Source organism: Cydia splendana, chromosome 11, assembly GCF_910591565.1.
Source record: "Cydia splendana chromosome 11, ilCydSple1.2, whole genome shotgun sequence".
Lineage (NCBI taxonomy): Eukaryota > Metazoa > Arthropoda > Insecta > Lepidoptera > Tortricidae > Cydia > Cydia splendana.
In genome coordinates, this window is record NC_085970.1 from 9,780,033 (window position 1) to 9,807,376 (window position 27,344).

A 27,344-nucleotide genomic window follows, 5' to 3' on the forward strand; every position below is an offset into this window, starting at 1 on the left:
CTACATTCGTGATTTGAATGTACATTTCTGAATAAGCTCAAGACGAGATTTTAAAACATATAGGTAGGCATTAAAAATGATTCTGGCGATATTTTACTGGCTTAAGTATTTTCCCGCGACGACCCGATTTTTGGCTTTCTTGTCCTTGGTATCTTGATAAATAATAAAATGAGATCAAATATTCAAGGAGTAAAAATACGTATGTATTGCTCTCATGCAAAAAGTCTCCTCGTGTACTTTTTGTCTGGCTGTATATATAGTCTTAGAAGTCTCCTTTAATGACAACTAAAAATTCGTATCTTTTACCTACGAACGATAAATATACCCATACACAACGCTTGATATTCTTGATATTAAAAGTTCATAAGTTTAGTTCCAAGCCAACTCTTTCGGCGCCTCTATACGTACGAACAAATTAAAATCGATGCCTATTCGATTGAATGAGGCGTGCCAACCAATGGTGCTGAAAACGGTCTAACTTGATAATATATTGAACTAAGTTGTCTTTCGAATATCGATAATTTAAGCTGATTCATTGAAAAAGTTGGATTGCTATAAGTTATCTTTGAATTGTAGAGAATTCTCGGTTAAATTCCGGGGAATAGTTTGCGAGATACTTTAATTACTTAGGTACTTTCAGTTGATCTGATAAATTCTGAATGTTAACTAGCTTTACGGGTAACTTCAAAGCTTCCAACTAACCGTTTTCGTTACGGTCAGAAGCACATCCGGATTTCGAGGTAGTAAATTTTTATTTCTGTATTTATAAGCATTCCCAGATGTTTCCAAACAAGCTGTTAATGGTAATCCTATAAATGTTACGAATAAACAAAAGATAAACTTAACCACTCCATAAAAAACGTGGAAGGAAACAAACTCAAAGCATTCTTCACCCGGCCGCAAAACCAGCCCTTTCCTTTCAAGTTAAAAAAGTAATTAATGAACTCTGTAAGCCTGAGGACCACTGAAGCTTGGACTTCGTTAAAAATAGAAGCACGTTACGTAAACAGGTTGTAAGAAGCGATTAAGGTTAAATACTTTGATAGCGACATCTATTGATTTGTGGAGATACAATTAGTTTTGGAATTTGTTTATAGATGGCGGTGATTGTACGGGTCAACGTTAGTCGTGTAAACTGTAAATGCGGAAATGAGTCATGTTCAATTGTTCATGTCAATATGATGTTATAATTTATAATTGTGTCCGATTTAACGTTTCTCATTATATATTCTAAGCGCGTAAAAGAATGAACGTCAAATACCTACGGGTTTTTCTAATTTAGGATGTATTTGATGTGTTAAATTTTAAAGGAAAATGTAGAATAAAGGCGATAGTCAGCTTTAATATATAATACAAATTTCTTAAATAAACTTTAGTGGTTGTATAAAAAAGATCCTATTTCAAATTTCGTACTAACTTAAGTTCAAAATAATAAACTATTTGTGAAATATAACCCTCCACCATATTAAAAACAGTACCCAGACAGTAAAGGTTTGATAATTTGACAATATGGGTTGCGCTCATTTTTCTTTTATTCAAATATAAATATGTAGACGCCGCCTCAAAAAATACATGCCTCATTCGTGCGTAATGTATAAAGCCGCAATATAAAACGGCGTTAATGCATAACGCATTTAGGTACTTTAACACAAACACACATATATTTCGTTAAACGCAGGGGAGGTTCAGCTAAGGCTGGCGGCAGTCGGAAGTCGCGGGAATGATTTAAATACTTGCGTCTTATCTAGAATCTGAGACGTGACGACAAACGCTTTAGAGGCTTCGGGCCAGTGCGAGCGGGCGTCAGTATTGAACATACTCTTTTGTATTTTATTAGCTATGCTAACAAAGGTACCTGTAAAGGCGCAGGCAGGGCCGTCCTAAACTATGCTAGGGCCCATAGGCACATAAGAATTTGGGGCCCTTTCGGAAAGTAAAGAAAGCGAATTAAACTAACATTTTTCTACTACGATCTTCTATTTATCATATGTACTGTTACTGTCTGTCCTTCGGGGCCCTCTGACGATGGGGGCCCTGCTGGGCACGGGCCCCGTGTGCCCTTATGGTAAAGACGGTACTGGGCGCAGAATGCGAGAAAAACAAATGTCGATATACGGTACAACGGCACACCTAGTCAGGATTAACTTATCGAGATTTGAACGTCGAACGCGAATTCCTATGTTCGGAGATGTGTCTTTCTTTATTCCTTATTTATAGGTTAGTTAGGGTGTCGGTGGAATGCAAGCAACTATGGAACTGTGCCCTTCACCAAGCAGATTATTGTTATCTGACTATAACAATTGTTCGTACGAGTATTAAAAACACCATTGTCGCTAATCAACAAAGAACTGTCAAAGTCAAAAGATAATTGACAAAATTGGGAAATACATATAAACCTCAACATGGACTAACCAACGGTATTCTTATATTATCTGTGCGCACTTAAAGGAGTCTACTTGTGACGAAAGAAATTAATCGCATATAAATTACAAAGCTTCTAATAGCGCAAATGTATCAGCAAAATAACCTTTTACATGCAATTGGCGCCAACACGTGTCAGATTTTAGCAGACCCAAAGCGAAAGCGAGAAACTAGGAAAATCTGGCCAAGTGCGAGTCGGACACACGCACGAAGGGTTCTGTACCATTACGCAAAAACGGCAAAATAAATACCGTTTGTTGTATGGGAGCTCTACTTAAATAGTAATTTTATTCTGTTTTTAGTATTTGTTGTTATAGCGGCAAGCGGCAACAGAAATAAATACATCATCTGTGAAAATTTCAACTGCAACTGCTAGCAATCATGGTTCATGACATACAGCCTGGTCACAGACAGACGGACAGTGGGGTCTTAGTAGAAGGGTCCCCTTGGGTTACCCTTTGGGTACGGAACCCTAAAAACGGTATAATAGAGTATTGTGTCAAGGGAATACGCGAAAGGCGAGTATCGCTGACAAGTGTAATTGCCGCGTGTCATGCTTTGATCAGTTACCTAAGTATAATATAGTCACTATATTCGCAAATATCTCTGAGTGGACATAGGGCTCACATACCTACGTATGTAGGTACTTATGTACCTACAGTACCCGGCGATAAAGATTGCACATCGGAATTTCGGCTTCGTAGAGTGTTGTCTCTTTCTCTCTCGTTGTCTCCAATATTCCCTTTCTAAAGACCGATGTGCAATCTTTATCGCTGGGTACTGTACTTGGCAAATAGTTAAAGCGATCATTCTACTGGCGATGTGGATTGTGGAGCAAATTCCGCGAGTTCGAGAGTTTTTTGTGCTTTAGTAAAACTAGCTCCTTCATGTTAAATTGACTCGGAGTAATTAACAATGGAGCCGCCATTAACAGGCGTTCCCCTCTGTCGAAAATAGGCGGCCAATGGTCAACAACTTGTCAACCATATGTATGGACTGACGTTTATCTGACATGACGTACCTATACATTTGATGTGCCCCTCCCCCGCAAAAAACGGCAGACTATTTTGTACCGAAAATTTTAGACATGGCGTCTCCGTTGGTTATATCCTCTAAGTAAATTGAAGAGGAATGACACCAATAAAACTTGAAGATCATTTGACAGGCAAACATTTTGGAGCGAACTTTACTTTTTCGACTTTGCACGACTATTAGTTCAAAAGTTTGTGATTTAATATACATATGTAGGTAAACTAAAAGTGCAGCGTTAGGTGTGGAACTGTGGCACCATCGTGGGAATCACATAAATTTTCGTTTTATCTCAGCGGCGATCGTTTCAGAGATTTCACGCTAGAACGAGTGCGGAATGAGCCAAAAAAAAGGAAAACCCGTTAGTACGAGTATACAATGAAAGCATGGAAATGGGAGTGGTCCTTGGAATTTAATTGAATACGTTTTGCTATGTTACATTTAAATTGACACATCGGATCGTGTTAGCGCAAATCCAACCTAAGCGTCGCGGGCTATTCTGAATATTTATTTGAGAGATTACAAAGTTGACGCTAAAAAGATGAAGAAGGTATGTTACATGTTTCACACAACACATGAAATAAGGTAAGCATTCGACGCTCAGGCAGGCATTCTACGATGTTAGGTTATGTATGCTCTACTGATATAAATCGGCCACGTTTCAAATTAAATGTGACAACTAATTACACGCCCGTCATGCCCTTCATTAATTAAAAACTGACTCCAAGCGCCGCCAACAGTGTGCCCAAACCTCACCAAGTAAATCGAGCCAGGCTTGTCCAAAATCTTGTTAAAATTCATTAGTTTACGCGGGTTGATTAAGGGTTATTTCACGAGGGATTTTGTAGTAAATATGTTGACGTTTATGCTTACTTTAGCGCCTACGGAATATGTGCATGTTTAAAGTTGAAAACACTTAACTAGAACCTAGAACTTGACGACCGGTCTGGCCTAGTGGGTAGTGACCCTGCCTGGGAAGCCGATAGTCCGGAGTTCGAATCCCGGTAAGGGCATTTATTTGTGTGATGAACACAAATGTTTGTTCCTGGGTCATGGGTGTTTTCTACGTATATAAGTATGTATATGTCGGAGAATGGCTGAATATGCCGATTGACGTATATTTCTCCGACATATATTTATCTATATAAGCAAAAAGAATAGATAGTATAGAGGGGTCCTGTCATTGTAAATTTTGTAGTCACTGTAAATTTACTGCCATCTATCGACACACGACTAAAACTCATGAAAATGAAAACGTATAAAGTTATCAAAAAATGTATATATATGGATAAATGATTTTATTATTTTTATATCATTTTGATCCATGTTCATTCACTGATATCAAAAAGAATAGATAGTATAGAGGGGTCCTGTCATTGTAAATTTTGTAGTCACTGTAAATTTACTGCCATCTATCGACACACGACTAAAACTCAAAATGAAAACGCATAAAGTTATCAAATAATGTATATATATGGATAAATGATTTTATTATTTTTATATCATTTTGATCCATGTTCATTCACTGATATCTATGTTAAAATTGTTAAATATGAAACGGTGTCGTCACGCCATCTAGCTGAGGATAGGCTAAAGGTTGTGTGCGACATCTATTCGAGAATGACTTTTACTTGAATTCCGAGGCACGTTTTTTCCTTAGACTTTATACGTCTTATACGAAGTTATATATGTCTTTGCTGATATCTATGTGTTAAAATTGTTAAATATGAAACTGTGTCGTCACGCCATCTAGCCGAGGATAGGCTAAAGGTGTGTGCGGCATCTATTCGAGAATGACTTTTACCTGAATTCCGAGGCACGTTTTTTCCTTAGACTTTATTCGTCTTATACGAAGTTACATATGTCTTTGATATAAGTACGTATATCGTCGCCTAGCACCCATAGTACAAGCTTTGCTTAGTTTGGGGCTAGGTTGATCTGTGTAAGATGTCCCCCTAAAATAATATAATACAATATAGAACTAGAACTGAGAAAGAAAGAAGACGACGTGGAAGACTATGCCAGAGTGCTTCTCAAAAAAAACTTGAATACATAGAAAACGCCCATAACTCAGGAACGGGAACAAATGTATGTGCTCATCACACAAATAAATGCCCTTACCGGGATTCGAACCCAGAACCATCGGCTCAGGTTCACTACCAACTAGGCCGGTCGTGAAAATAAAGGAATGAATGGTGGGTACTCTACCAAATAGAACTGTGCTCTTAAATATATGACGAGAACCTTGAATGCCAAATATATAGGGATTATTCCATGGATTTTCCGGTAAATTAGTAAACACATTTACTATTAACTGCAGATCCCGGTAAAGGAAATTACGTCACGTTTCGAAGGCAACCAAATTAAATTGGGAAACAACTCCCTTGATCTCAATGGATTTACGTTTACATAACGGTAATTAAGTTATATCGATCTTCATAACTATTCTAAAATGGAACTACTTTAGTTATTAGCTGAAACTAAAATGGTAATTCCGAGTTTTAAATACCTAGTCATTAAAGTATCGGCCTAATTGCCTGGATTTGATGACAATCTCGTTTTGAATAATTTTACGGTTTAGACTCACTTGTTTTTAGTCACTCGCGCGACATGTTTCGGAGAGCCTAGGTCTCCTTTCTCAAGCTCTCCGAAACATGTCGCGCGAGTGACTAAAAACAAGTGAGTCTAAACCGTAAAATTATTCAATGTTAGTATGTCTCACAACAGTTTAAATTCGACAATCTCGTTTATTACGTCACTAGCGACCCGCCTCGGCTTCGCATGGGTAGTACAACCAATTTAAACAAAACCTTTACAAATTATACACCTAAACCTTCCTCAAGAATCACTCTATTGATAGGTGTGAACCGCATAAAAATCCGTTCAGTAGTTTTTGAGTTTATCGCATACATACAAAGAGACAGACGCGGCAGGGGACTTCGTTTTATAATATGTATTGTTTATATCCTTTCTGGCTCCACCACCTATCTACTATTAGTTATAACTAACTATGGCTACAAATACTAACATTTTGGGCACGCGACCTTTTTATAACTGCGTAGGCATTATACTTACCTAAACCTACGAAACTAAGCTAGCATTTAGTTAATTACAGTGTAATAACAGTTTCTATCTGGACAAATTATACGGTTTTCTTGTTTTCCAAGAACAAACGTTTGTTTTAAGTTGATCGATACCTAAACATCAATTAATTGACTAAATAATGTAGGTCCACTTAGTTCTACTGCCAATGTACAGATGGCGTTACTTACAAACTGTATTTTATCTAAGTAAGTACCTACATACAATGAGGCAGGGGTACCCCCCTAAGATTAATTGTCATAAATATCAATTCACATAACGGATTTGCAGGCATACCTACGAGTTTGCGAAAATTATCAGACACCTTACAATTTCCAAGAAGTTTAAAATGCTTTTTAAAACGTTACATAATGCGCTATAAATTCCAATTAGGGTTGATAAAAGTCCATTAACCCAGGGGTGAGGGCGGGAATTAAAAACGTATACAGTGTAATGGCCTAAGTTCCGACACACACGTTCCGGCAATTTAGGCCCGCCGCAAACAGGCCAATTAGGGTACTAAAATTTAATTTGCAATATCAATCAGATTTATGAAAATTTCGCTGTTATTGAGCAATCAGTATTGATGTTTGTGCGTTTTCTTCGAATTAACGCAAAAAATCTAAATAAATAAATAAATAAATCTTTTTTTTTAAGACGTTTGGTTCTCCTCCACCGATTCGTTTTAATAGTATTTGGATCAAAATTCTTTTCGTTGTCTTGTTTGTTGTCCCCAAAAAATGTGACGGAGTGGAGCTTTTTGTATGGAGTGAAATTAAGTTTTTAATTTGTGTTAACATAATTATAATCTACACCTAGAAAGACATGCAACGGCACTCAACTATTATTATTGATTTGATGAAAGACAAAAATAGAAGCGAGACAGCACTCTGTCACGCTTTTATTTTTGGCTTTCTGACCACTGTCAGAAACAAGACAAGAAACGAAAATAATTTTGAACCACTTACGAGTATTGTCATATTACCGACCAATCTTCAACATAATATTATTTTTAACTTCCTTTATTTACATAAGTATGTGTGACCTCATTTCAAAAACGTAATGTAAATAAACCAATCGTGACAGTGGCGCGTCAATCACAAAAAGAAAACAATTCATTCGAGTAAGCGGTATAGTTTTTTCTTAATCTGGTAATAAAAAATATCCGTAATTTTTCACAAACTCAAAAGTAATGTTAAAGACAGGGTTGCCTCAATTAAAATTTAAACCAGAGGAAAAGCGACCGTGCACCCTTGTAATTAGGTCCACAATTCACCCAAATTCATCTACATTTAGATTCGTTACAATGACTTTTCATAGGCTGGGAGTCGTGACTGTTTAACAACTTTACTTGATCAATCCGTTTCTTATTTTTTAAAGTCTGCATCGTGTTGTTACTATTTTTTTCTCTTTCTTTTTCTCTAATAATCTTTAAACTAGATGAATATAAATATACCTAAAGTTAAGCCATTATGAATTCCAATGAAGTTTTAATGGGGCTAATTTAGAAAACTAGTTAAGTTACAATTTAAAAAAGTACTTTTAAGATACACCTAATAAAACAACTTAGGAATCGATCACTTTAGTATAATGGAAAACAACATGTTATGTGGTTGGTATATTATATATTTTTGAGCAACCTCCATGGTTTAACCATACATTAAATACATGTTGTTTTCTTTTTGCCCGAAATTAATATACCTATGTGTTACGTAATTGTTTGCTGATTATGAAAAAAATAGTAAAAAAATTATAACATCGATTATCACTGCGAAATCAGTGTTAGAAGTTGCATAGGCTAAATCATATTTACTTATGTAAATATATAATTTTTAGTAAGAGATATATGGAAAATCTTACTACCATCAGAAAGGTACACTATTTGTGATATACCTATGATAAAGTTTCTAAATATAAGATAATTATAAAACCCCGAAAAAACGTCCAAAATCACATGTACTAAAAATCATCAATTTCTGGATTTTTCCAAGTTTTCCAACATTTCGTCTTAAAACGAATGTAATTTTTATAAATTAAAATACTTACTGCGTAAATTCAAGTAAAAATTCGGAAAACGGATTAGTTTTACTATTGAAATAATATACAGAAACAAATAGATTGTATCTAATTATTGTACAAAATTAGATGTTTTTGTTGTGTAGGCTGCATCCTACACTATGCATTTAAGGGTTAAATATTTTTGATTGAAGATGAACAGCGGTTTAAAAACACTAGCTAGTCCATAGTACATTAAACTATTGCCACACCGTTCAAGCTCTATATTGAACTAACAACGTATTGTAAAGAAATAATGTACAGCTCCTGCCCTAGCCAATAGACCCTTACCCCTTTGTTCCTGCTAGCCTAATTTTACAGCGCCGTATCACGAGATTCGATGCTATCGCGGCTTGTTTACGATCGCATAAATGTCTCACACTATTGGGTGCTCGATGGGTCACTGATTATGTATAATACTTTATAACGCTACTAGGAATACATTTGTTGGGTAAATCACGCGAGAACGCATAGGTGCGAGTTTCATACATGTGACTACGGAACATCGATCGGGAAAATAAAAATATGTAAGAAGGTAGGATTGTTCTTAACGGCCTCTTAGCCTAGTCGGTAGTGAATCTGTCTACGAACCTGAAGGTCCTGGGTTCAAATCCCTGTAAGAGCTTTTCTTTGTGTGTTTATTACGAATGTGTATTTGTTCGGCAGTTGTAGATGATTGGGGCTAGGTCGATAATGCTAACATAACACGGTTAAACGTTGGTGGGCCATAAACTTGATAAGTAAAATTAGTTGTTCTATTTACGCATAGAAAGCTTACAATAGAATAGCAAAAAGTATAAAAGATTAAGAAATATAAGAACTTTATGTGAAAGGAAGTTCCATTGTAATGACGTTATTGTTTCTTGCTAATCTAGTCAAGACAAAGTTACCAGATGTTTGTCATAATCATCCGTTTCGTAGAATCACTAATGATTCTAGGACTGGCTGACAGCAATACTTTAAAGTTCGTGAAAGATGGAATAGAATTTTGAGGTTCTGTTAAGAGGCAAGAAGAGTGGTCATTTCTCCATGTAAACGTACTCGACTGTTTCCACCGTGGTTTTTGAAGCTAGAGTAATGGTTTTTTCAACACATGTTATTATTTATTAATTTCTGTGTGGGACTGTTTTTTTTTTTGATATATTTGTTTTTAAGGCGCTAGAGCACTTCAAATATTCGCAAAACGGCCTAATTTACTAAGCCGCAAAGAGAAGCTTGGTATACAAAACCGACATCAATTAGCCTAAAAAGCAAATCAGTCCGCCGGAACAGATAATTTCATTAACATTTACATTTCATTTCGTCTCATTAGGTTTTTTGAGATTTTTACGCAGGATTTTTCACCTTGCCCTTATTGCACTAGTTGTAGGAGCCGCTTCCGTTAGCTAGACGGATATATTTACCTAACATATTTAAATCTCAGGTCCCGTATCCTTTTAAAGGAACATTATTGGCATACAAATTAGATCATGATTTCGAAACGACCTAATATATTTCGAACATTCCAAATATGTATGGATTATGTGCTTTCACTGTACAGCGTAATCTGATAAAGCGAGACGTAAAGTGGATCATCTCAATCTATCAAATATCTGTCTCAATCTCTTGATATAAACGAGAGGCCTCACCAGTGTTCTGACGTCACACTCACGTCTACCTCAAACGCGCTACAAGTCACGTACGATCTTCATTCTATTACAGGTACCTATTCTAAATACGGATTTGTGTAATTGGAACATGTCTGAACCTTGAGGACAATTCAGTTACATTTAGACATCTAAATGATGTCATTTTGCTCTCATTCGCCCGTGCATCTCACTGGCGCCTATACGGCCAAATACGAACGAAATGCGCGCGTGAATGTTATCATTCTTAGATTAGTTATCTAAAAGACATCAAAATGTACGTTCGAATCGGCCTTCTTGTCCTTCAACAAGATACCCCGTGACAGGGAATGAAAGTATGTAAATGTAATCAGCGGGAAAGTAACCTTTACCAGCGGAAAGGACCCTAATATTTAACAGGGCTGTAAATAGACTGTTTAGGGGCATGCTAACACGCAAGCCACTACGTTCTGATGTCGAAAACACAATATACGAGACGTGAATTTGTAAAGATGAATTTTAATGTCCAACATATCTATTTGTAGCTTTAAAACATTTATTTACATACAATATATATACAGTGGTACTACTAAACGAAATTAATAACTAGCTTAAATCTAAAATAGGCCCTTGAGGCATTGTACCAAGGATGCTGGCGGCATTTCCTCGCTGTATCGCAATGCTGATACGTTGTGCTAGGTAGCCGCCAGCATTTGTAGCTTAGATAGATGAGTTGATTGTCCTGCTAGACCGGATAATGCATCTCGACTTTATTGTATAAATATAATACCGATTTCACAATAGTACATTCGCAACGAGTGGCGATTAATTCAAACACGACCGAAGGAAGTGTTTTAAATCGATACGAGTTGCGAATTACCTTTTCGCACGTGTATTGTACAGTCACCTGCAATAATATGAAAGATCGAAGGTTAGCTGGAAGAGATCCCTTACAGGCGCCTTTGTACCTTTATTTCTGTAAATATTATGTAAACCTGTGTTGTGTACAATAAAGTGATTACTACTACTACTACTACTAATATGTTACACAACGATGGCCGCAAAAATATCTGACACGATCTTATTTGTAGAGCCATAAGAGCGTGTCACATATTTTTGCGGCCTTCGAAGAGTAACATATTATTGCAGGTGACTGTACAACGTTTTACAGTACTTGTACTGTACTGTACATATGGCCCTTTAATTTTCGACATACGCGTGTAGTGTTAGTTAGAGTCTGTGCGGAAAGAGAAGAGTCGTGGAATGTATGGGGCCCAATACATTTCACGACTCTTCTCTTTCCGAACAGACTCTACCGCACTAGGGCGGTAAAGTAGCACCATATGTATTGTAAAATTCTATAAGCGATAAGGGAGCCTATTTTAAATTAATGCTATAGAATATATTTTATTTGATTTAATTGTACATCGTCATATTCATAAATTATTTACAATTAGCGGAACAAAACAATTATATTAAATTAATGATACATATATAAGTCAATACGCTCCTATGCAAGTTAATTAGATTAAATATAGATTGACATGGTCACATGAAAACACGCGAAACACGTCTTAAAGCTCACACATTGTACACACATGTCATAAGTGACACACATCAATGTCTTTAGCCGCAACGACCATAAATAATTCTGAGATCGACGCTTCCGCATGAAACTATTTGAATATTGTATAGGATATGTACACGCAGGAGGACCATAAGACTGATTTAAGACCTTAACACAATGTAATAAGGCAATGTATACGAATAGTCTGAGTGTGTCGTTGATGCTACTGTCTGTTAATATCTAATGGATATTGTTCATTAGACATTCCAAATTGAGTAGATATTTACATTGGATCAACTAGTGGCCTATTGTTGCATTTCTGAGCGATTTGGTGTTAACTGAACCATTTATTACGATAATGTGATACGAACGTTATGATACATTTGTAAGACTATTGATTAATTTCATTTGAAACCTCAAAGGCACAAAGGATCTGGAGGTACATTCGACTCGACAGTTATAGGTCTTGACGTCGCCACTATATGACTTTTGTTATAAAATACATAAAACTAGATTTACCACATTGCCATCTGTCATTCTGATTAGGTCTCTAACTAAGAACTAAGGGAAATATGTAAAAATAACACAGAAAAAGCGCGAGAAGTGACTTGAAAACGTCAAGAATAGTGGTGGTTAAAAACTACCGCACAAATTCGTGACACTTTATTCTCACTATGTTCTCTTTTATGTATGTCACATGACTGTTTGTGTGTTTAAGAATAAAGAAAATCTACTATTTCTATTAAATACAAAAGTCATTATAATATAGGTGTGAATCACAACATTCCCAAAACAATTGTAAAACGTTCAAGTGAAAAAAGTCCGTTATAGTCCGCCATCTTAAGATTTGATTTCAAAAGGACAGGTCCAACCCTAGGATCTATTGTTCCATTTTCAAATAGAAAAAGGCACCTGATCGTGAGAATATGCGGGCTAGTAGCGGTTCATAGAAGAGGGTAAGTTTAAGGTATTTTGGGGTTGTGAAAAGTGAATAGTTTAATGTTCTTAACGGTTAACTCAAGACATGGATACGTATGAGGGCTATTCAGTTTTTGTCGCAGGGCCATTGTTGTTTAATCTTAATTTGTTTTATTCGTGAGAAAATTTCATGCGAAACGTACTATTTACTATTCTGTTGTGCATGGTTATGGTTACGTTAGTTGTGAAATTTTACGCAATTATGCCGCTCTCGCCTACGACGTTTGAGTTTTTTCGCTTTGGTCTTCGAGTTGGTACATTGGTACCTAGTCAATATTGAATAAGGGTCAGAAAATTACTTGAAACTATGTATATTCCGTCAGACAACAAATCGTACGTAGGCATGCTTATCCTTCCTACGAATGGATGGCTATAAAACAACTTAACGGAGTTGAATGAAATATGACGCACAATATAGGTAAATATGTACTTACTTTCATGCGAAGTTCATCCCTTAAAAGAGGGAATTTGAATGTTATTATATCTAATGATTTTTCCATTTAAAAATAATAAAAGCTCCCATTTTTGTTCATCTCTCATCACATCTCGTCTCATTTGAGTTTTCCTATATTCGTTTGGTATCTTTTTAAGTGCGAGAAGAGCAAAAGAGTACAGTTTAAAATTTTTAATTGAAACTTGTTATTTACAACTGTATTTCTTCACTGTTTACATTCAAGTTCCAAATCGAAAACAACCAACCCACTTGGGTTGAAAGACCACTTGGCATGTAAGCTAACCCATTTTCCCGTAAATCAGTACATCGGTAACAGAGTTACGTCACGCGACGTCAACGTAACGTAGTTACGCGTAATCTGGTTGTGACGTCGATACGTAATAACGTTAATATGGAATATTGCGGCGCAAAGGACGTGCCAAGTGGGCAATAAAGGGTTTGACTCTATTTGAAGTTTCAGTAATAGAGTAAGTACTTAGAGAATAATAAGAAGCTTATTTAGTTATTTCTCTATTGTGATAAGAACAGTGGCGATTAGAGCTTATCTACCTATATGTATCAGGATCTCAAACGGCTACCTAGGTCGTCATTTAGAAGCTATCCTAACAACGCAAGACAATTCTATACATATTTGTTAGTTGGGATTTGCAAAGGCCCTTTAATAATGGCGTTTTTTACTGGGAGTGTTTCGGCAATTCGTGTCACATACAATAAAATAAATATATTAATTAACATTAAGAAAATAAATAAATAAAAAAAATGCGCAACGCACGTTTGAATGTCTTCGAAAAGATTACCCGACATTTTACAAGACGTTTTCAATAAACTTCTTCTCTAGAACTTTGAACGGAATTGAAGCTACTTTTATAATTCGGTCAAAACCGAGTAAACTCTAGAAACATCAGGTAAGTTGCTATCACAAAAAACCCGACTACACTCTAAGCGTTTCGTCAATGTTTTCATAATGGAGCTCCTTGCTGTCCTTTACTGCCCTATTGAAATGAAAATGCCGCCGTGGGCATTATTCACAATTTTCATTTAGCGCATTGCCGCAGTCAAACCAGTTTAAGTAGGTATATTTTTCTTACTTGTACTCTGCAGATCAAGAGGTCTTGATATAATAGTAAGCAGCTCAGTCGCGTCTCCATGCTTAGTGAACTTTGGTACCCTTATCGTCAAAATGTCGCATATCACATATATAACCTATACGGATACGTTTTTAGATTAACTAGCTAATATATAAGCAAATCGGTCACGTCTGCGCGTCGTAACATGAATCGGGACATCATTACTCATGGGGGATATTAATCATATTAATTACGGGTCTCAGCAAAAAGCGAGTGGCAATTTATTACTTATTTGATGATTTGGCTATAGATGTCACACTCCCGGGTGTTTGTGGCTTAATTACGGAACGTCCTCACCGGCGTCGGTCCTTTTGACATCTATTCGACTTGTTTTGATGACATTTCGTGACACGACAGGCATATGAACCCTTGTTAAAAATGATAATGTCACCGGTGAACTGTCAAATGAATGTCTACTTGGAATGCTTAGTCAAAAATTAATTATGGAATAGCGCCTGTCAGTTTGCTCATAGCAATTTAGCTCAAATGTTCAATTTGTTCATTTGTTTCTCGAGCACGTGAGCACTTGCGTATTCAATTCTTTGTAGGAGTTTTCCTATTGAAGGTAGATAAATGGTAAAAATATAACCTGATAATTTGCTTATAAAGTTCAAAACACGTTCTATGAGCGCCTCTTCAAATGTAATATTAGATATTAGCTTCCTTAAAGTAAAAAAAACATTGTATTCCATTGAGGTTTACGAAATTCCACCCTACCATTTCAACCTGACGTTTATCTATATTTACAAGCACTTAACTTTTTAAAGAAATGAACGGTGCGGGACGAACAAAGGATCCCTTTGATGGTAATTGTGTTCTATGGGATGGAATACGTTTTGGAAACATGTTTAACTTATGACAAGGTTCTTTGGATTCGGTTTTTTATCGAGCAAATTTTATGCAATCGAGTAAACATTTAGTAATGTCGCTGGTTCAAAAGTATGCTAATTACTAAATGGTTGCAGATTTTCGTTCGACAGGAAATCCAATTGAAAATGGTGCAAATCGGTGCAGAGTTAGCTTAGACGGACTCTATTCTCAAAATGTTAAAATAGCACAAAGAACTAAGCAAAATGCGCACATTCGAAACGTTCATCGCATAACAGCCCTTGTTCCAATCAAGTTAAAGTACACATTCCAAGAAAACGAGAGTACGAGTTGCGGAAAGTTAGTGTACATGTGCAAGTTAAAGCCATTAATCAAATCGGGTGCGGAGCTAACTGAAATCTGAATAGCAAATTCGACGGTCGCTGTTTTATAACTCGCACGGTGAAGAGCGGAGCGGGTAGCGTTTCTGAAAAAGTTCATCACTGTCAGTTTTGTGACGATAATTAAGCAATAATAAAAACTTGATTTTGGTGTTCATTTTATAAACCATAATTACAATGTAAAAAAAGGCAAAAAGTTGATTCCCATAAAGATTTCGTGTTAATAGTCGTCACAAAACTGACAAGAGATTAACTTTTCTTAACTACTTACGCTAATTGGGTACACTATTTTGTAAAAACACTAAAAACCCCCTTATATGACACTAAAGCCCACTTGCACCATTCCACTAAATCGGGGTTAACCGGTTAAACCTGGAGTTACCATAGTTACCAGTACAAATTAACCCTGGGTTAACGGTTTAACCGCTTAACCCCGGGTTAGTGGGAAAACCGTTAACCGTCTTTAACCATTTGACCGCCAATTACATCCACACACACACACACCACACACGCACGCACACAACAAACACGAAAACACACACACAAACACGGCTATAGCCAATAGGCAATATCAACCTTCGTGCATTCCGACAAGGTTCACGATGACGCGCCGCACACGATAGAGGCGTGGCGTTCAAATAGACCGCGAGCCAGGAACAGATTTCCATGACCAATCGCCTCGTATAGTGGTTAACGGCTATTTATGATGAACTCTCGTGGACGTCAGCTGCCGCTCCGATGGTGGCTTGAAGAATGGCAGCCACCGAAACACGTAAAAAAATCAATTTAGTCATCGCCTCCTGCTTGAAACCAGCTGACGGTCTTTCCACCGTGGTACAACCGGCTGAGTATTTTTTTTTTCATAATAGCATTTAAACTATCATCTGACAAACTATCAGCCGGGAGGCGATGACTGACGATATATGCTCCTGCCCGCGGTCTAAACGGGGTAAACGCTACCCGCGTCTCTTGGTACTAAATACCCCCACTAATGACCAAGCCGTACTAATAACTATTTGAGTTTACAATCGAGACGCTGCCCGTAATCTGGCTCCGGACTAGGTACGAATAGTTGATGGCTTGCTTTAAGGGATCGGCTTTATAGGATAATTGGGAACCATTGATAACCCAGATTTATAAATACACATACATACTGAATATACAAGAATATTGATCTTCAGGGCTGTCTTGTGACGCAGGAATTAGATAAACTTACCTGAAACAAAACAAATAAATTATTAATAAATAGGTTTTTTTAATAGGTCTACCGTTTAACTAAGACGGTTCGGCACAAAGTTATTTTCTTGTGGTTGAGGTACTTGAGGTTTGGTCATGTTCAACTGATTTATATTCAGTAAATAAAACCAAAGCTATATATTCCGCTAAAAAACTGTCACATTTAAATGGTAGGACTGTAAAGAACCTATTGCGTACTATTTAAAAAAGTTCAATTTCAAAATGTCCCAAAGGAATAATCATATCAATACATATTTCTAATCAATACGATACGGTAGACGGTAAAAAAACGAGCAAGAAATGAAGCAAGGAAAATAAAGCAACAATAACAATTAGGTACAAAGTTCACGCGAGCAAACTGCTTAATATTAGATTCCCATCGGTAAGCTAAGGTTACATATGACGTCATTGTGGGAAAAGACACTTCTTTACACGTACAGGGTGTTTAATCAACGTCTAGGTACAGAATAAATAATAGTACTACCGTACAGTCACCTGCAATAATATGCTACACAACGAAGGCCGCAAAAATATCTGACACGATCTTATTTGTAGAGCCGTAAGAGTGTCACATATTTTTCCGGTCTTCGAAAAGTAACATATTATTGCAGGTGACTCTATACAGAAAGGACACTTCCTACAAAACCGAAGTTTGACAGCGATTCAGGGACGAATCATGCTGTCTCTTTCTAATGTATGACATTATCCATTTCGGCTATTTAGGGTTGTCAAAATTCAAGTGATTATCTTATCTCTGGTCGTGCACGCAAAGGGACTTAAAGTTGTGTCAACCCTAATAATTGATTGGAGCAATGCTGAGCCGAACGGAACCGAGAATGCCCGAAAGGAGGAGTGTGTCCCCACTGGTCTAGTCTAGGGTGGCTTGATGAAAAAATTGAATATTCTGAATTCGGACAAATCCGAAGATCACCCTGATTTTTCCTGGACGGTAATTTCTCCAAAAATCTAACCCTTTCCTAGGCCACTAGCCCCCTAAACTCGCCATCATATGCTGTGCTGTAGCTGCAGAATAACCTTACCTAACCAAACTTTTAGCTAGTTTCTAGTTGACCTGGCGAAAGCGAAGGCTGGTTGAAATGGAGATTTCAGCTTGGGAAAAAATCTTTCGTATGTCCGGATGTTCTCGTCCACATGGCGCATTTTTCAAACGATTCTCGTGGATGATATTTTTTTTTGTACAATTCGGTTTTTGGAATTTAATCAAAATGGCAGAGTCATGGAAGAGTCTGCCTGTGTGACCACGAACGTAACGTCACGTCATAAATAAACTAAACTTTAACGCGATTAAGTCCCGTGTTAGTTTTAAAATTATGAGTAAAAATCGTGTTGGGTTAAATTCAATTAGAGCCATGGGGGATCGCGAGGTCTACTCTCTACTACCACTAGCCACTATTATAGTGATTAGTTGAGGTTTCTAAAGAAACCCTGATATTCGCCAAATCCCCCGGAATCCTGGTAACTGGTAAAGGACCAAACATTTTGACTTGTCAGAGGAAATCCTGACGTATAGCAACCCTATCAACGCCTGCCCATTCTTCTAGTAAAATATGTATGTATGTGGACATTAAAGAAACACCGTGTATACTCGTAGACATAAAATTAGACCAGTAGAGCAATTAATTCATATACTACGACATGTGTAAACATAACATATATGAATGTTTATGTTTATAATATAATTGCGTGGGGCTATTTGGATAACGATAGATTGTTTAAAACTATGGATTACACGAGATTGGGAACTTTTGAACTGCTGTCACTAAAATAGCTGTTTACCTATATGTCAATAAAAATAGTACTTTTTACATATTTTAATTGCTTATTATCTCATAACTATCATCTCGTTTAATCGTGTTTAACCTTATAGGTGAACTAAAAAAGATGAGTTTACTCTTATTATGAAAATTAGTTTAGTTTACCTCTTATTATGAAAATTAGTTTAGTTTACTTACGCCAGATTGGACAATAATAAAGAATATACGTAAGTACATGAAATCAACGTCAATATTGCTCATACTAATCTTGGTATAGCCTAAAGGCTTGGTTTGTCAAATTTACACATAGATTGCCTATACGCAGACCCATCTTCATCACGTATTCTATATAAACCAAGCTATAACTTTCGAGTTTACTTCGCATCCCGCTCGCACTCATTACAAAATGCATTGCTACAAGGAGTACTCAAAATTACCTTCACATATCATAATAGTCGACGACAAAAGTAACTATGCATTTGTCGCCTTATTAGAGTGGAATAAGGTGCAAATATGTACAGTTATTTTTGACATCGATATTGAAAAATCGGGTCAAATAGATTTGGACATGAATCATCATACTATTGTTTAAGAGTTCAAAGATAGAAGGCGTTGAGATATTACGAGATACATTTCCTGTTTACTCAAAATAAGACTTGTAGGCGTGGATTAAGACGAAGAATAACGATTATTTGGTATTTTTAACACGATTAATAAATTGTTCGACTTGCCTTAAGATCAAATTTGAGGATAACTCTGTTACACATCTACAAATCCTAATTCTAGGCTTCCGCACGGGTTATTCCCACTAGTTACCACCAAGTTCTTACCAGTGGTAACTACTGGGAATTTTTATTATTATTTAATTTTTTTTTGGTAAAAGGTGGGAATTTTTTTTTCCAGTAGTTACCACCAAAATATTGTTAGAATTCAATACTAATAAAAACATAATAAATAGTATAGTATAAATGTAGCGTGCTGTAATAAATAATTATGTGTCAGTTAGTGATTCAGTAAACTGCTTTAAAAGTGATCAAAAATATTAAAACAGTTTTACCGGTATAAGTGTAAAAACTAAAATAGAAGAGTCTCATTCTGGTTAAGTAGAAATTAACTTATTATCCGGATTAAATTTATCTTGTTACCTAACAAATAGTACCTGATGCCCCTCTGGTAGAGTGTTATTACCATCCCGCTAGCGTGGGTGATTAAGCAATCGAGCCAACCAGCGTAACATGACCGACCCGAGCGTAATTGGAATGCGAGCCTATGCTGGTTAGTCCGAGCAGTCAGCCCATCCGAAGCGCGCCCTAAGCGGTTTTAATAACAACCATGCCCTGTAGTTATTTATATAGCCTGACTACAAATTATGAATACCTACATATTCCAGCTTTGCGTCGTGTTATAATAGAACGAAATGAAGTAGCTGTAAATAATAAAACGAAATCAGTTCTGTCGGTTTTTGACTGATTTGTTTGTTCGTTTGTATAAATATGTGATTCAATTTACAGTTATGTAATAAGATAAATTTAATCCGGATAATAAGTTAATTTCTACTTAACTAGAATGATACTCTTCTATTTTAGTTTTTACACTTATACCGGTAAAACTGTTTTAATAGTTTTGATCACTTTTTAGAGCAGTTTATTGAATCACTAACTGACACATAATAATTATTTATTACAGCACGCTACATTTCTACTAAGTACTTATACTATTTATACTGTTTTTATTAGTATTGAATTCTAACAACATTTTGGTGGTAACTACTGGGAAAAAAATTCCCACCTTTTACCAGTGGTAACTACTGGGAATAAAAATTCCCAGTAGTTACCACCAAGCCGAGTTGGTGGTAACTAGTGGGAATTTTTTTTCCCAGTAGTTACCAGTGGTAAAAGGTGGGAAAAAAATCCCAGTAGTTACCACTGGTAAGAACTTGGTGGTAACTAGTGGGAATAACCCTTCCGCACTCGTAAGTAGTAAATTGAAAATATACACACAGCTGAGTGTGTATTTACCATGAAAGTACATAATTTTTCGTATTTTGTTGTCTCCCGGACGTTGTCTAAACATAATACAGAATAACAAATTTATTGTGATTGTAATACAATCTTAATTAAATGTTTAAAGTTGGTAAGGTGTATTCGGGTAATTCCGAATGTCGAAAACTGTCGGATAATTCCGAAGAGACTTTTATTATGATGGAATTTTGGGTGATTTTCATCTGAATTTCGGAATTATCCGAATTTCGGAATTACCCGAGTAAACAATTATAAAAAGCGAACAATCAAAGCATTGACAAAATTAATGTTGTAATCGGAAAAACGGAACCCACTACTACCTGACTACTACAGATGTAGAGCATAATTGTTGTTCTTAGTATTTTCTCGGAAACGTTCGTATTTGTGATGTATAGTCAACCTCAGTGCTTTTTGTACCGAGACTAACTGAAACAGCATGATACGTTCGTACGTTTCCGTGAAAACACGATGGAAAATAATTAATGCACTACATCTGTACACACTATTTCGTTCCTTAAATCTGCAATATGCTCAAGTTAACATAAGCCAAAAAGAACACGAAGTGTAACATTACCTGATTGGGCGTACAGGTTGCCACGCTGGCCCCAGGGCCAAAGCTACTTATCCCTGCCAAGTAATAGGCCTCTTCCGGACTTCACTTTAAGCTTAATAAAAATAAACATGGCGCTAATGTGTTGAAAATATCCCATAAGCGTGCCGGAAACTACCAGTCACGGGTGTCACGACAACATAAAGTTGTGAACAATGAAAACAAATCTTTTTGTATGGATTTTCTTATGAAGACACTTAAGGCCAATTTTTAATGCTCTTGAGTGTAGTATGCACGGAAAATACACTGCATACAACTTATTTTTTTTTCTTAAGGAAAATACATATATGGTTGATATTTTTTGTAGACATTTTCTCCTATTATTACAAATGTTTGATTATTTAAATTATTAAATAAGTTATTTACGTATGAATGTTGTTGTTTTATCAGTGTTTAAATAAGGCAAATATTGGAGCTGTTTCATGCACTAGGACATTAAGTCCTAAATCAAATAAATGGCTTATTTTAGTTTTCCTTGTACACTCATATAACATAGAAATCATTCGTTCATTTGTCATAGAAAAGGAAATTCTTATACCTATTCGAGTAAATTCGCGTTTGTACGGGACAACGGTAGACAATTTCATGGAATGCTCCTTATGAACTGCGATAGTTCTTGAATGATTTGTAAGTGGAACTTATAATCTACTGTTTTGTTCTCGACTTAAATCCAGAAGGTCTATCCAGTACACTAAAGTAAAGCGTTATCGTTCAGATTTTTACCAAGCCAGGTTTTACTCACACTAACGAGACGTCACATCAGACTAAGTTCAATTCCCATCGCTAATCTACATTCTACAGTCCAACTCGGACCATATAACCGTGACCTCAAGAATCCTAAAATCTATGTGTAGTGGAATATTACGCTTAGAGGCGAGACAGACTCTCACCTGCGGTCGGCGATCGATTGGAATATATATCCTAGTGCGTAGGTTTCATAACATTTATTTAACATTTGAACCAAGACTTTTAAATCACGCAGACAACTAAAATTAAACCTTATCCTTATATATATAAGACCTAAATTTAAAATAATAATGACCGTTTGTTTACATGTTGTTACCTAACCTGTGAGTGATGGACTGATTTCGATGCACGCTTTGAGATGGAATCTAGAATGAAACAGTATTGTCGGGTCGTTTAGTATCGCAACCTGGCCTACATTCACCACACTTAATCTTTTTGGTAAGGTGAACTTATAACTCTATTCTTCTTTTAATGCTTTATTTATTATTTCTTTTCAATCTTAATTTTTGTAATAAAAGTATTTTATTTTTGTCTATATTTAAATAGGTTTAAGGGAAGTTTTTGGTGCTACTTAAATATAATTTTAAGCTAAAATACCCTTTTATTTATAATACCTACGTAACATAAAAAACAACCCTTAAATACAACCGTTATTGTTTTGCAAATTATACGTTATAATTAAGCACGATTATTATATTTGTTGTATTTAATATATCGACCAACAAAACATACATACGCACTGAGAGAAAAAACTAACAAAAACACACTTAGAATTACAAAAATAAAACTTAATCCGGGGACAAGGAGAGTCAACTAATAGGAACAAATTGACTTTTGCAATTTCCATTTAGTAGGAAATACAACTTCTATATTTGTAATTTGAAGTATGCTAGAGTAATTTCATAAATTTGGTTTTGTTATTCCGAGAGGTGCTTTAGCAATATCGGAGGTGATGACGTCATGGGTGAAAACTAACCGTTTTGTAATTCTAAGCGTGCTTTAGCAATATCGGAGACGATGACGTCATAGGTTTTACTAAACTGTACTGCGATTCCAAGCTAGCTGTTGTTATTCTAGAGATAATGACGTCACAGGCAAAAACTAAACTGTTTGCAATTCCTCCGCCCCTAGCAAACGGGCGCCGCGAAAGCATGTCGCGCGCGTGGTAGCTACCCGTCTTTATTTCTGTCTGTATGAATAAAAAAGCATTTGGTAGTATATCTCTGTACTAAAGAGGCACTATAAAAGCCTGTCGAGATATTCTACCCATTCCTTTCTTATTCATACAGTCAGAAAGAGACTAGTAGTTATTACGCGCGCAACATGCTCTCGCGGCGCACCTGTGCTAGGGAGGTTGGAATTGCAAACAGTTTAGATTTACCTTTGATGTCATTATCACTAGAATAACAACAGCTAGCTCGAAGTTGCAGAACAATATATTCCTGTAGACCCCAACTACACAGTAGGTCGCGGGTTAATATGTCCATGGCCCACAATATATCCTAAATTTATTATTTAACTTAAGTATGTTTTAAACAAAGAAGACACGAGACACGCCCGCCCGACATCCGACACAATACTAACTCTAACCAAATGAACGTAGCAAGTAGCTGTGTTGGTATTACAAAACTCGTTTAGTGATTGGTACAACAATGAACATAAACACAACAAGTCTATCTACTAAATACCAGTAAACTTTGTAATGTCGCTATAGTAACAACTGAATTGTTATTTTAAATGGGGTAATGTTATTCCCGCGAACTCGTTTTTTAGATATTACAAAACTATGTAAGTGAGACATTTACTAAAATCATAACTTCAAATCACAGATGCTTTTTTCCAAAAATCACAAACTTTACTAGTAAAAATCGGAGAATTTTAGTAGTAATAAAAATGGATTGTAAGGGGTCATCCATTAATTACGTCACACGAATTTCTAGGTTTTTTGACCCCTCCCCCCCCCCCCCCTTGTCACATTTGGTCACATTTGGCAAACCCCTCCCCCCTAGTGTGACGTCACATTTTTTCTACGAAATCGCCAAATCGAATTAAGTAAGTACCTAAGTATTATTAATATTTTATCAAAATATTTTTGACGATATAAATATTAGTAATTTTATAACCCAAAACTGCTTAGGAAAGAAAATTAAAAGAATAAAAACGATTATCGTTTTAAAAACTTGTTATTTAAATGTACAGCGAATAAAATAATTTAAAAAAAAAAATCGGTTACTGATGAAGTTAAAGTGACGTCACAAAGTTTGTGTCTCCCCCCTCCCCCATGTCACAATATGTCATATTTTCTTGACCCCCTCCCTCCCCCTAAACGTGTGACGTAATTAATGGATGACCCCTAACAAATACTGAACTTTGTTTAATGCTCCATTTACTAAAGTCTGTTTGCTGAAATTAGATTTAGTATTACTGAGCTGTTTGTAGAAATAAATAAATTTTACAGAAATAGTGAAACTTCCATGATTACTACTAAAACTTCATTTATTCCTCCAGTACAGAACTGTTTATTAATTCCTGGTGGTGATTTTTCTCTCAGTGCGGGCATTCCAAATCTACAACTTAGCGGGATTATAAAAGAAGAAGATATCGGAAGATCAGCGCTGGAAGCCACCAGCAACATGCTGAGATGGGGCCATTTCGTGGCACTTTAATCTTATTTTGTGTTTTCTTTTATACTATGTACTGTTCCGATTGTTTGTGCTTACGAATAAATCTATTCTATTCTATTCTATTCTAAAGACAAATACATAAGCAGGCAGAATAGCATTATAGAAAAAAGTCTATGATGGTACGGAATCCTGGAAGCGCGCCTTTAGATAGACACGGTTATTTTTTCAATCATCCAACTAAACTAGTGTCTGACCGAAACCGGATTTTTTGCCGATACAGAAGGTTCGGTTCTGCTCTAGTTTCGGGCGAAACATGATTTTGAAACCGAATCTTCGGTCGACACATGATTTTTATGCCGTAATCTGGCACCGAAACCTCGGTTGGACATGGACACTATAAAAAAAGAATACACCTTTTAAAACTTAAAACGGACAGACCCGATCCTCGGAATGTTTAGTCATACTCGAGTAAGTCTTATTTTTAGGGTTCCGTACCCAAAGGGTAAAACGGGACCCTATTACTAAGACTCCGCTGTCCGTCCGTCAGTCCGTCCGTCTGTCACCAGGCTGTATCTCACGAACCGTGATAGCTAGACAGTTGAAATTTTCACAGATGATGTATTTCTGTTGCCGCTATAACAACAAATACTAAAAAAGAATAAAATAAAGATTTAAGTGGGGCTCCCATACAACAATCGTGATTTTTGACCGAAGTTAAGCAACGTCGGGCGGGGTCAGTAGTACTTGGATGGGTGACCGTTTTTTTTGCCGTTTTTTGCATTATGGTACGGAACCCTTCGTGCGCGAGTCGGACTCGCACTTGCCCGGTTTTTTTTTCTGAAAGCGACCCGCGGCGGAACAAAGACAGACACCCGGCGAAGTAATTTGTTGAGAGCTCTCGGCCAATCACTTTCGGAGGCAGGTTCAGTTTCAAAGATACGCACAGACTGGCGGACTAATACGTTTCTCGTTACGAAAGGTAAAGTGAGTTATATCTTTAAAAGGAATTCGGAGTTTCCTTGGGTTAGAAATCTTTTATACGTAGGAGCTTTAGATTTTTTCGTAAAGTTAGACAATGATGAAGAATAATTGATTTTCAAGTTAGCCTAAAGATTTAACGTTTAATATCTGATCAAGTATTTATTAATTTGAACTACGTTGAGAAAATATACAGTGTTTCCATGTAGTTTTATAGAATATTTATTTGCATAAAGCAGGTAGATCAAAAAATCGTTGAATCAAAACATCGTCACTTACATTCTGTAGATACCAGCTATTTCATTCATAGCAATTACGAATATCATCAAGAAAAAAGCTAACGAAAAAATATACGAATTTTTGTGGTAAAGATCTAAGTTAGTTTTCCGAAGATAATAAAGTTTAACTTGCGTAGCGCCTAATAAAATTTCGAGGGCAATCTTATATTTCTTACACTAAAAATATTCCAAATATTTAAGGCCATTTTGTTTCTGTAGGATTTAATACATTTTAATTAATCTAACGAACTTCGGAATAACTTGTTTGGAAGTCCCGCAGAGTTATATTTAAAAATTCTCAATTAAAATTCTAATATTCAAAAAGTTCTACTTTAATTAAACTTTATAAATAACCGTTACTTGATTAAGGTAATTTTGTACACCGTTTATATAAAGTCACAAAATGAAATATCAAGTAGGTATTACACAAGATGAATACCTGGTATTTTTATAACCGGCACACGCGGCGTTAACAAAGAAAAACAAACAAACTCACCAAAGCAATCCAAATCCGTTCATGAAAAGCAAATAATTCTTCTTCCAATCTTAAAAACAATTCAAACTACACAATTAAAACTAAACTAAGCTACACGACACTAACTTAGAAATACAATTTGGCGTTGACTAGAATTCCGAGCGCACAACCGTTCGCGGCAACGGTCGGATCATAACTGAAACAGGGGGTCAAGTTTTGGAAAAAAGAATGCAGGCAAGGCACCCATACGTTACGGACGAGATGACTACAACAAAAAGTACCCTACTAGTTATATTACCGAAAACTGACGGTTCTCAAACATCTGTTTGTGTAAGTGTTAATTACTTTTTTGTGTCTATGCATAATATTAAGGGAGATTAGTTTTTTTCTTTGATCCACGCACGTTGACTTGAGACTTGTCGGGCGGGCGAAGGTATTGTAGTCCAGTGCTATTTTCGTATCGTTTATAATAACGTACTTATTTTTTTGTTTTAGTAAAGAACTCGCATACAAGTTTTCAAGGTAATCGGCCCGCGTTCATTGTACCGAGGAGTTATTCTACTTCGTATACAGATTAAACTTTATGGACGTGTTATTTTTTGGTTTATTCACTTTAAACGAATGTCGTTGTGCCGATTATATTCAATGTTGCGGCCTATTATGGTATAAGGCAGTGATTTAGATTATGATGTAATCAGTCTGTTATTCATATTTAGACTAACGCCAAATTAGCCTCCCACCAATTATTTGTTTCTCCATGTTGAGTTACCTGGAGTTTAATTGTTTTTGTTAACGTATGAAACAGGTAAATGACACGGATTTGTATACACGTGGGGATTGTCGGGTTTATCGACCTCAATATGTGATGGTTAAAGACATTTCTTGGAAAGAATAGAACATTTTCGGAATAATCTTCTTTCCTACGATAACATGGTCTTTACGAATTAATATCTCATTATGCCTTTAGTCAGGTTTTTATTTACTTAGCCCTTATTGTGCGGGCGTGGGTGAATGACGCATCAAGTAAGGGACATTGTCACCTATTTAGGGTTGCCAGAGGCTGTCCATTAATTATG

General features: G+C 36.2%; 1 protein-coding gene across 5 annotated transcripts in view; it reads right to left on the bottom strand.

Annotated features, from left to right (window-relative positions):
- LOC134794888 (brain tumor protein-like) overlaps nucleotides 1-27,344 on the bottom strand; it is a 500,480-nt gene that overhangs the window by 74,583 nt on the left and 398,553 nt on the right. The window contains exon 1 of one of the 5 annotated variants that reach the window (XM_063766723.1): nucleotides 26,290-27,086. The exons of the other annotated variants lie outside the window; for them this stretch is intronic. Within the exon in view, the coding sequence (XP_063622793.1) occupies nucleotides 26,290-26,312 (23 nt within the window). The 5' untranslated portion in view covers nucleotides 26,313-27,086. Of the gene's footprint in view, nucleotides 1-26,289; nucleotides 27,087-27,344 lie in introns of those variants that run through there. 5 annotated transcript variants of the gene reach the window in all.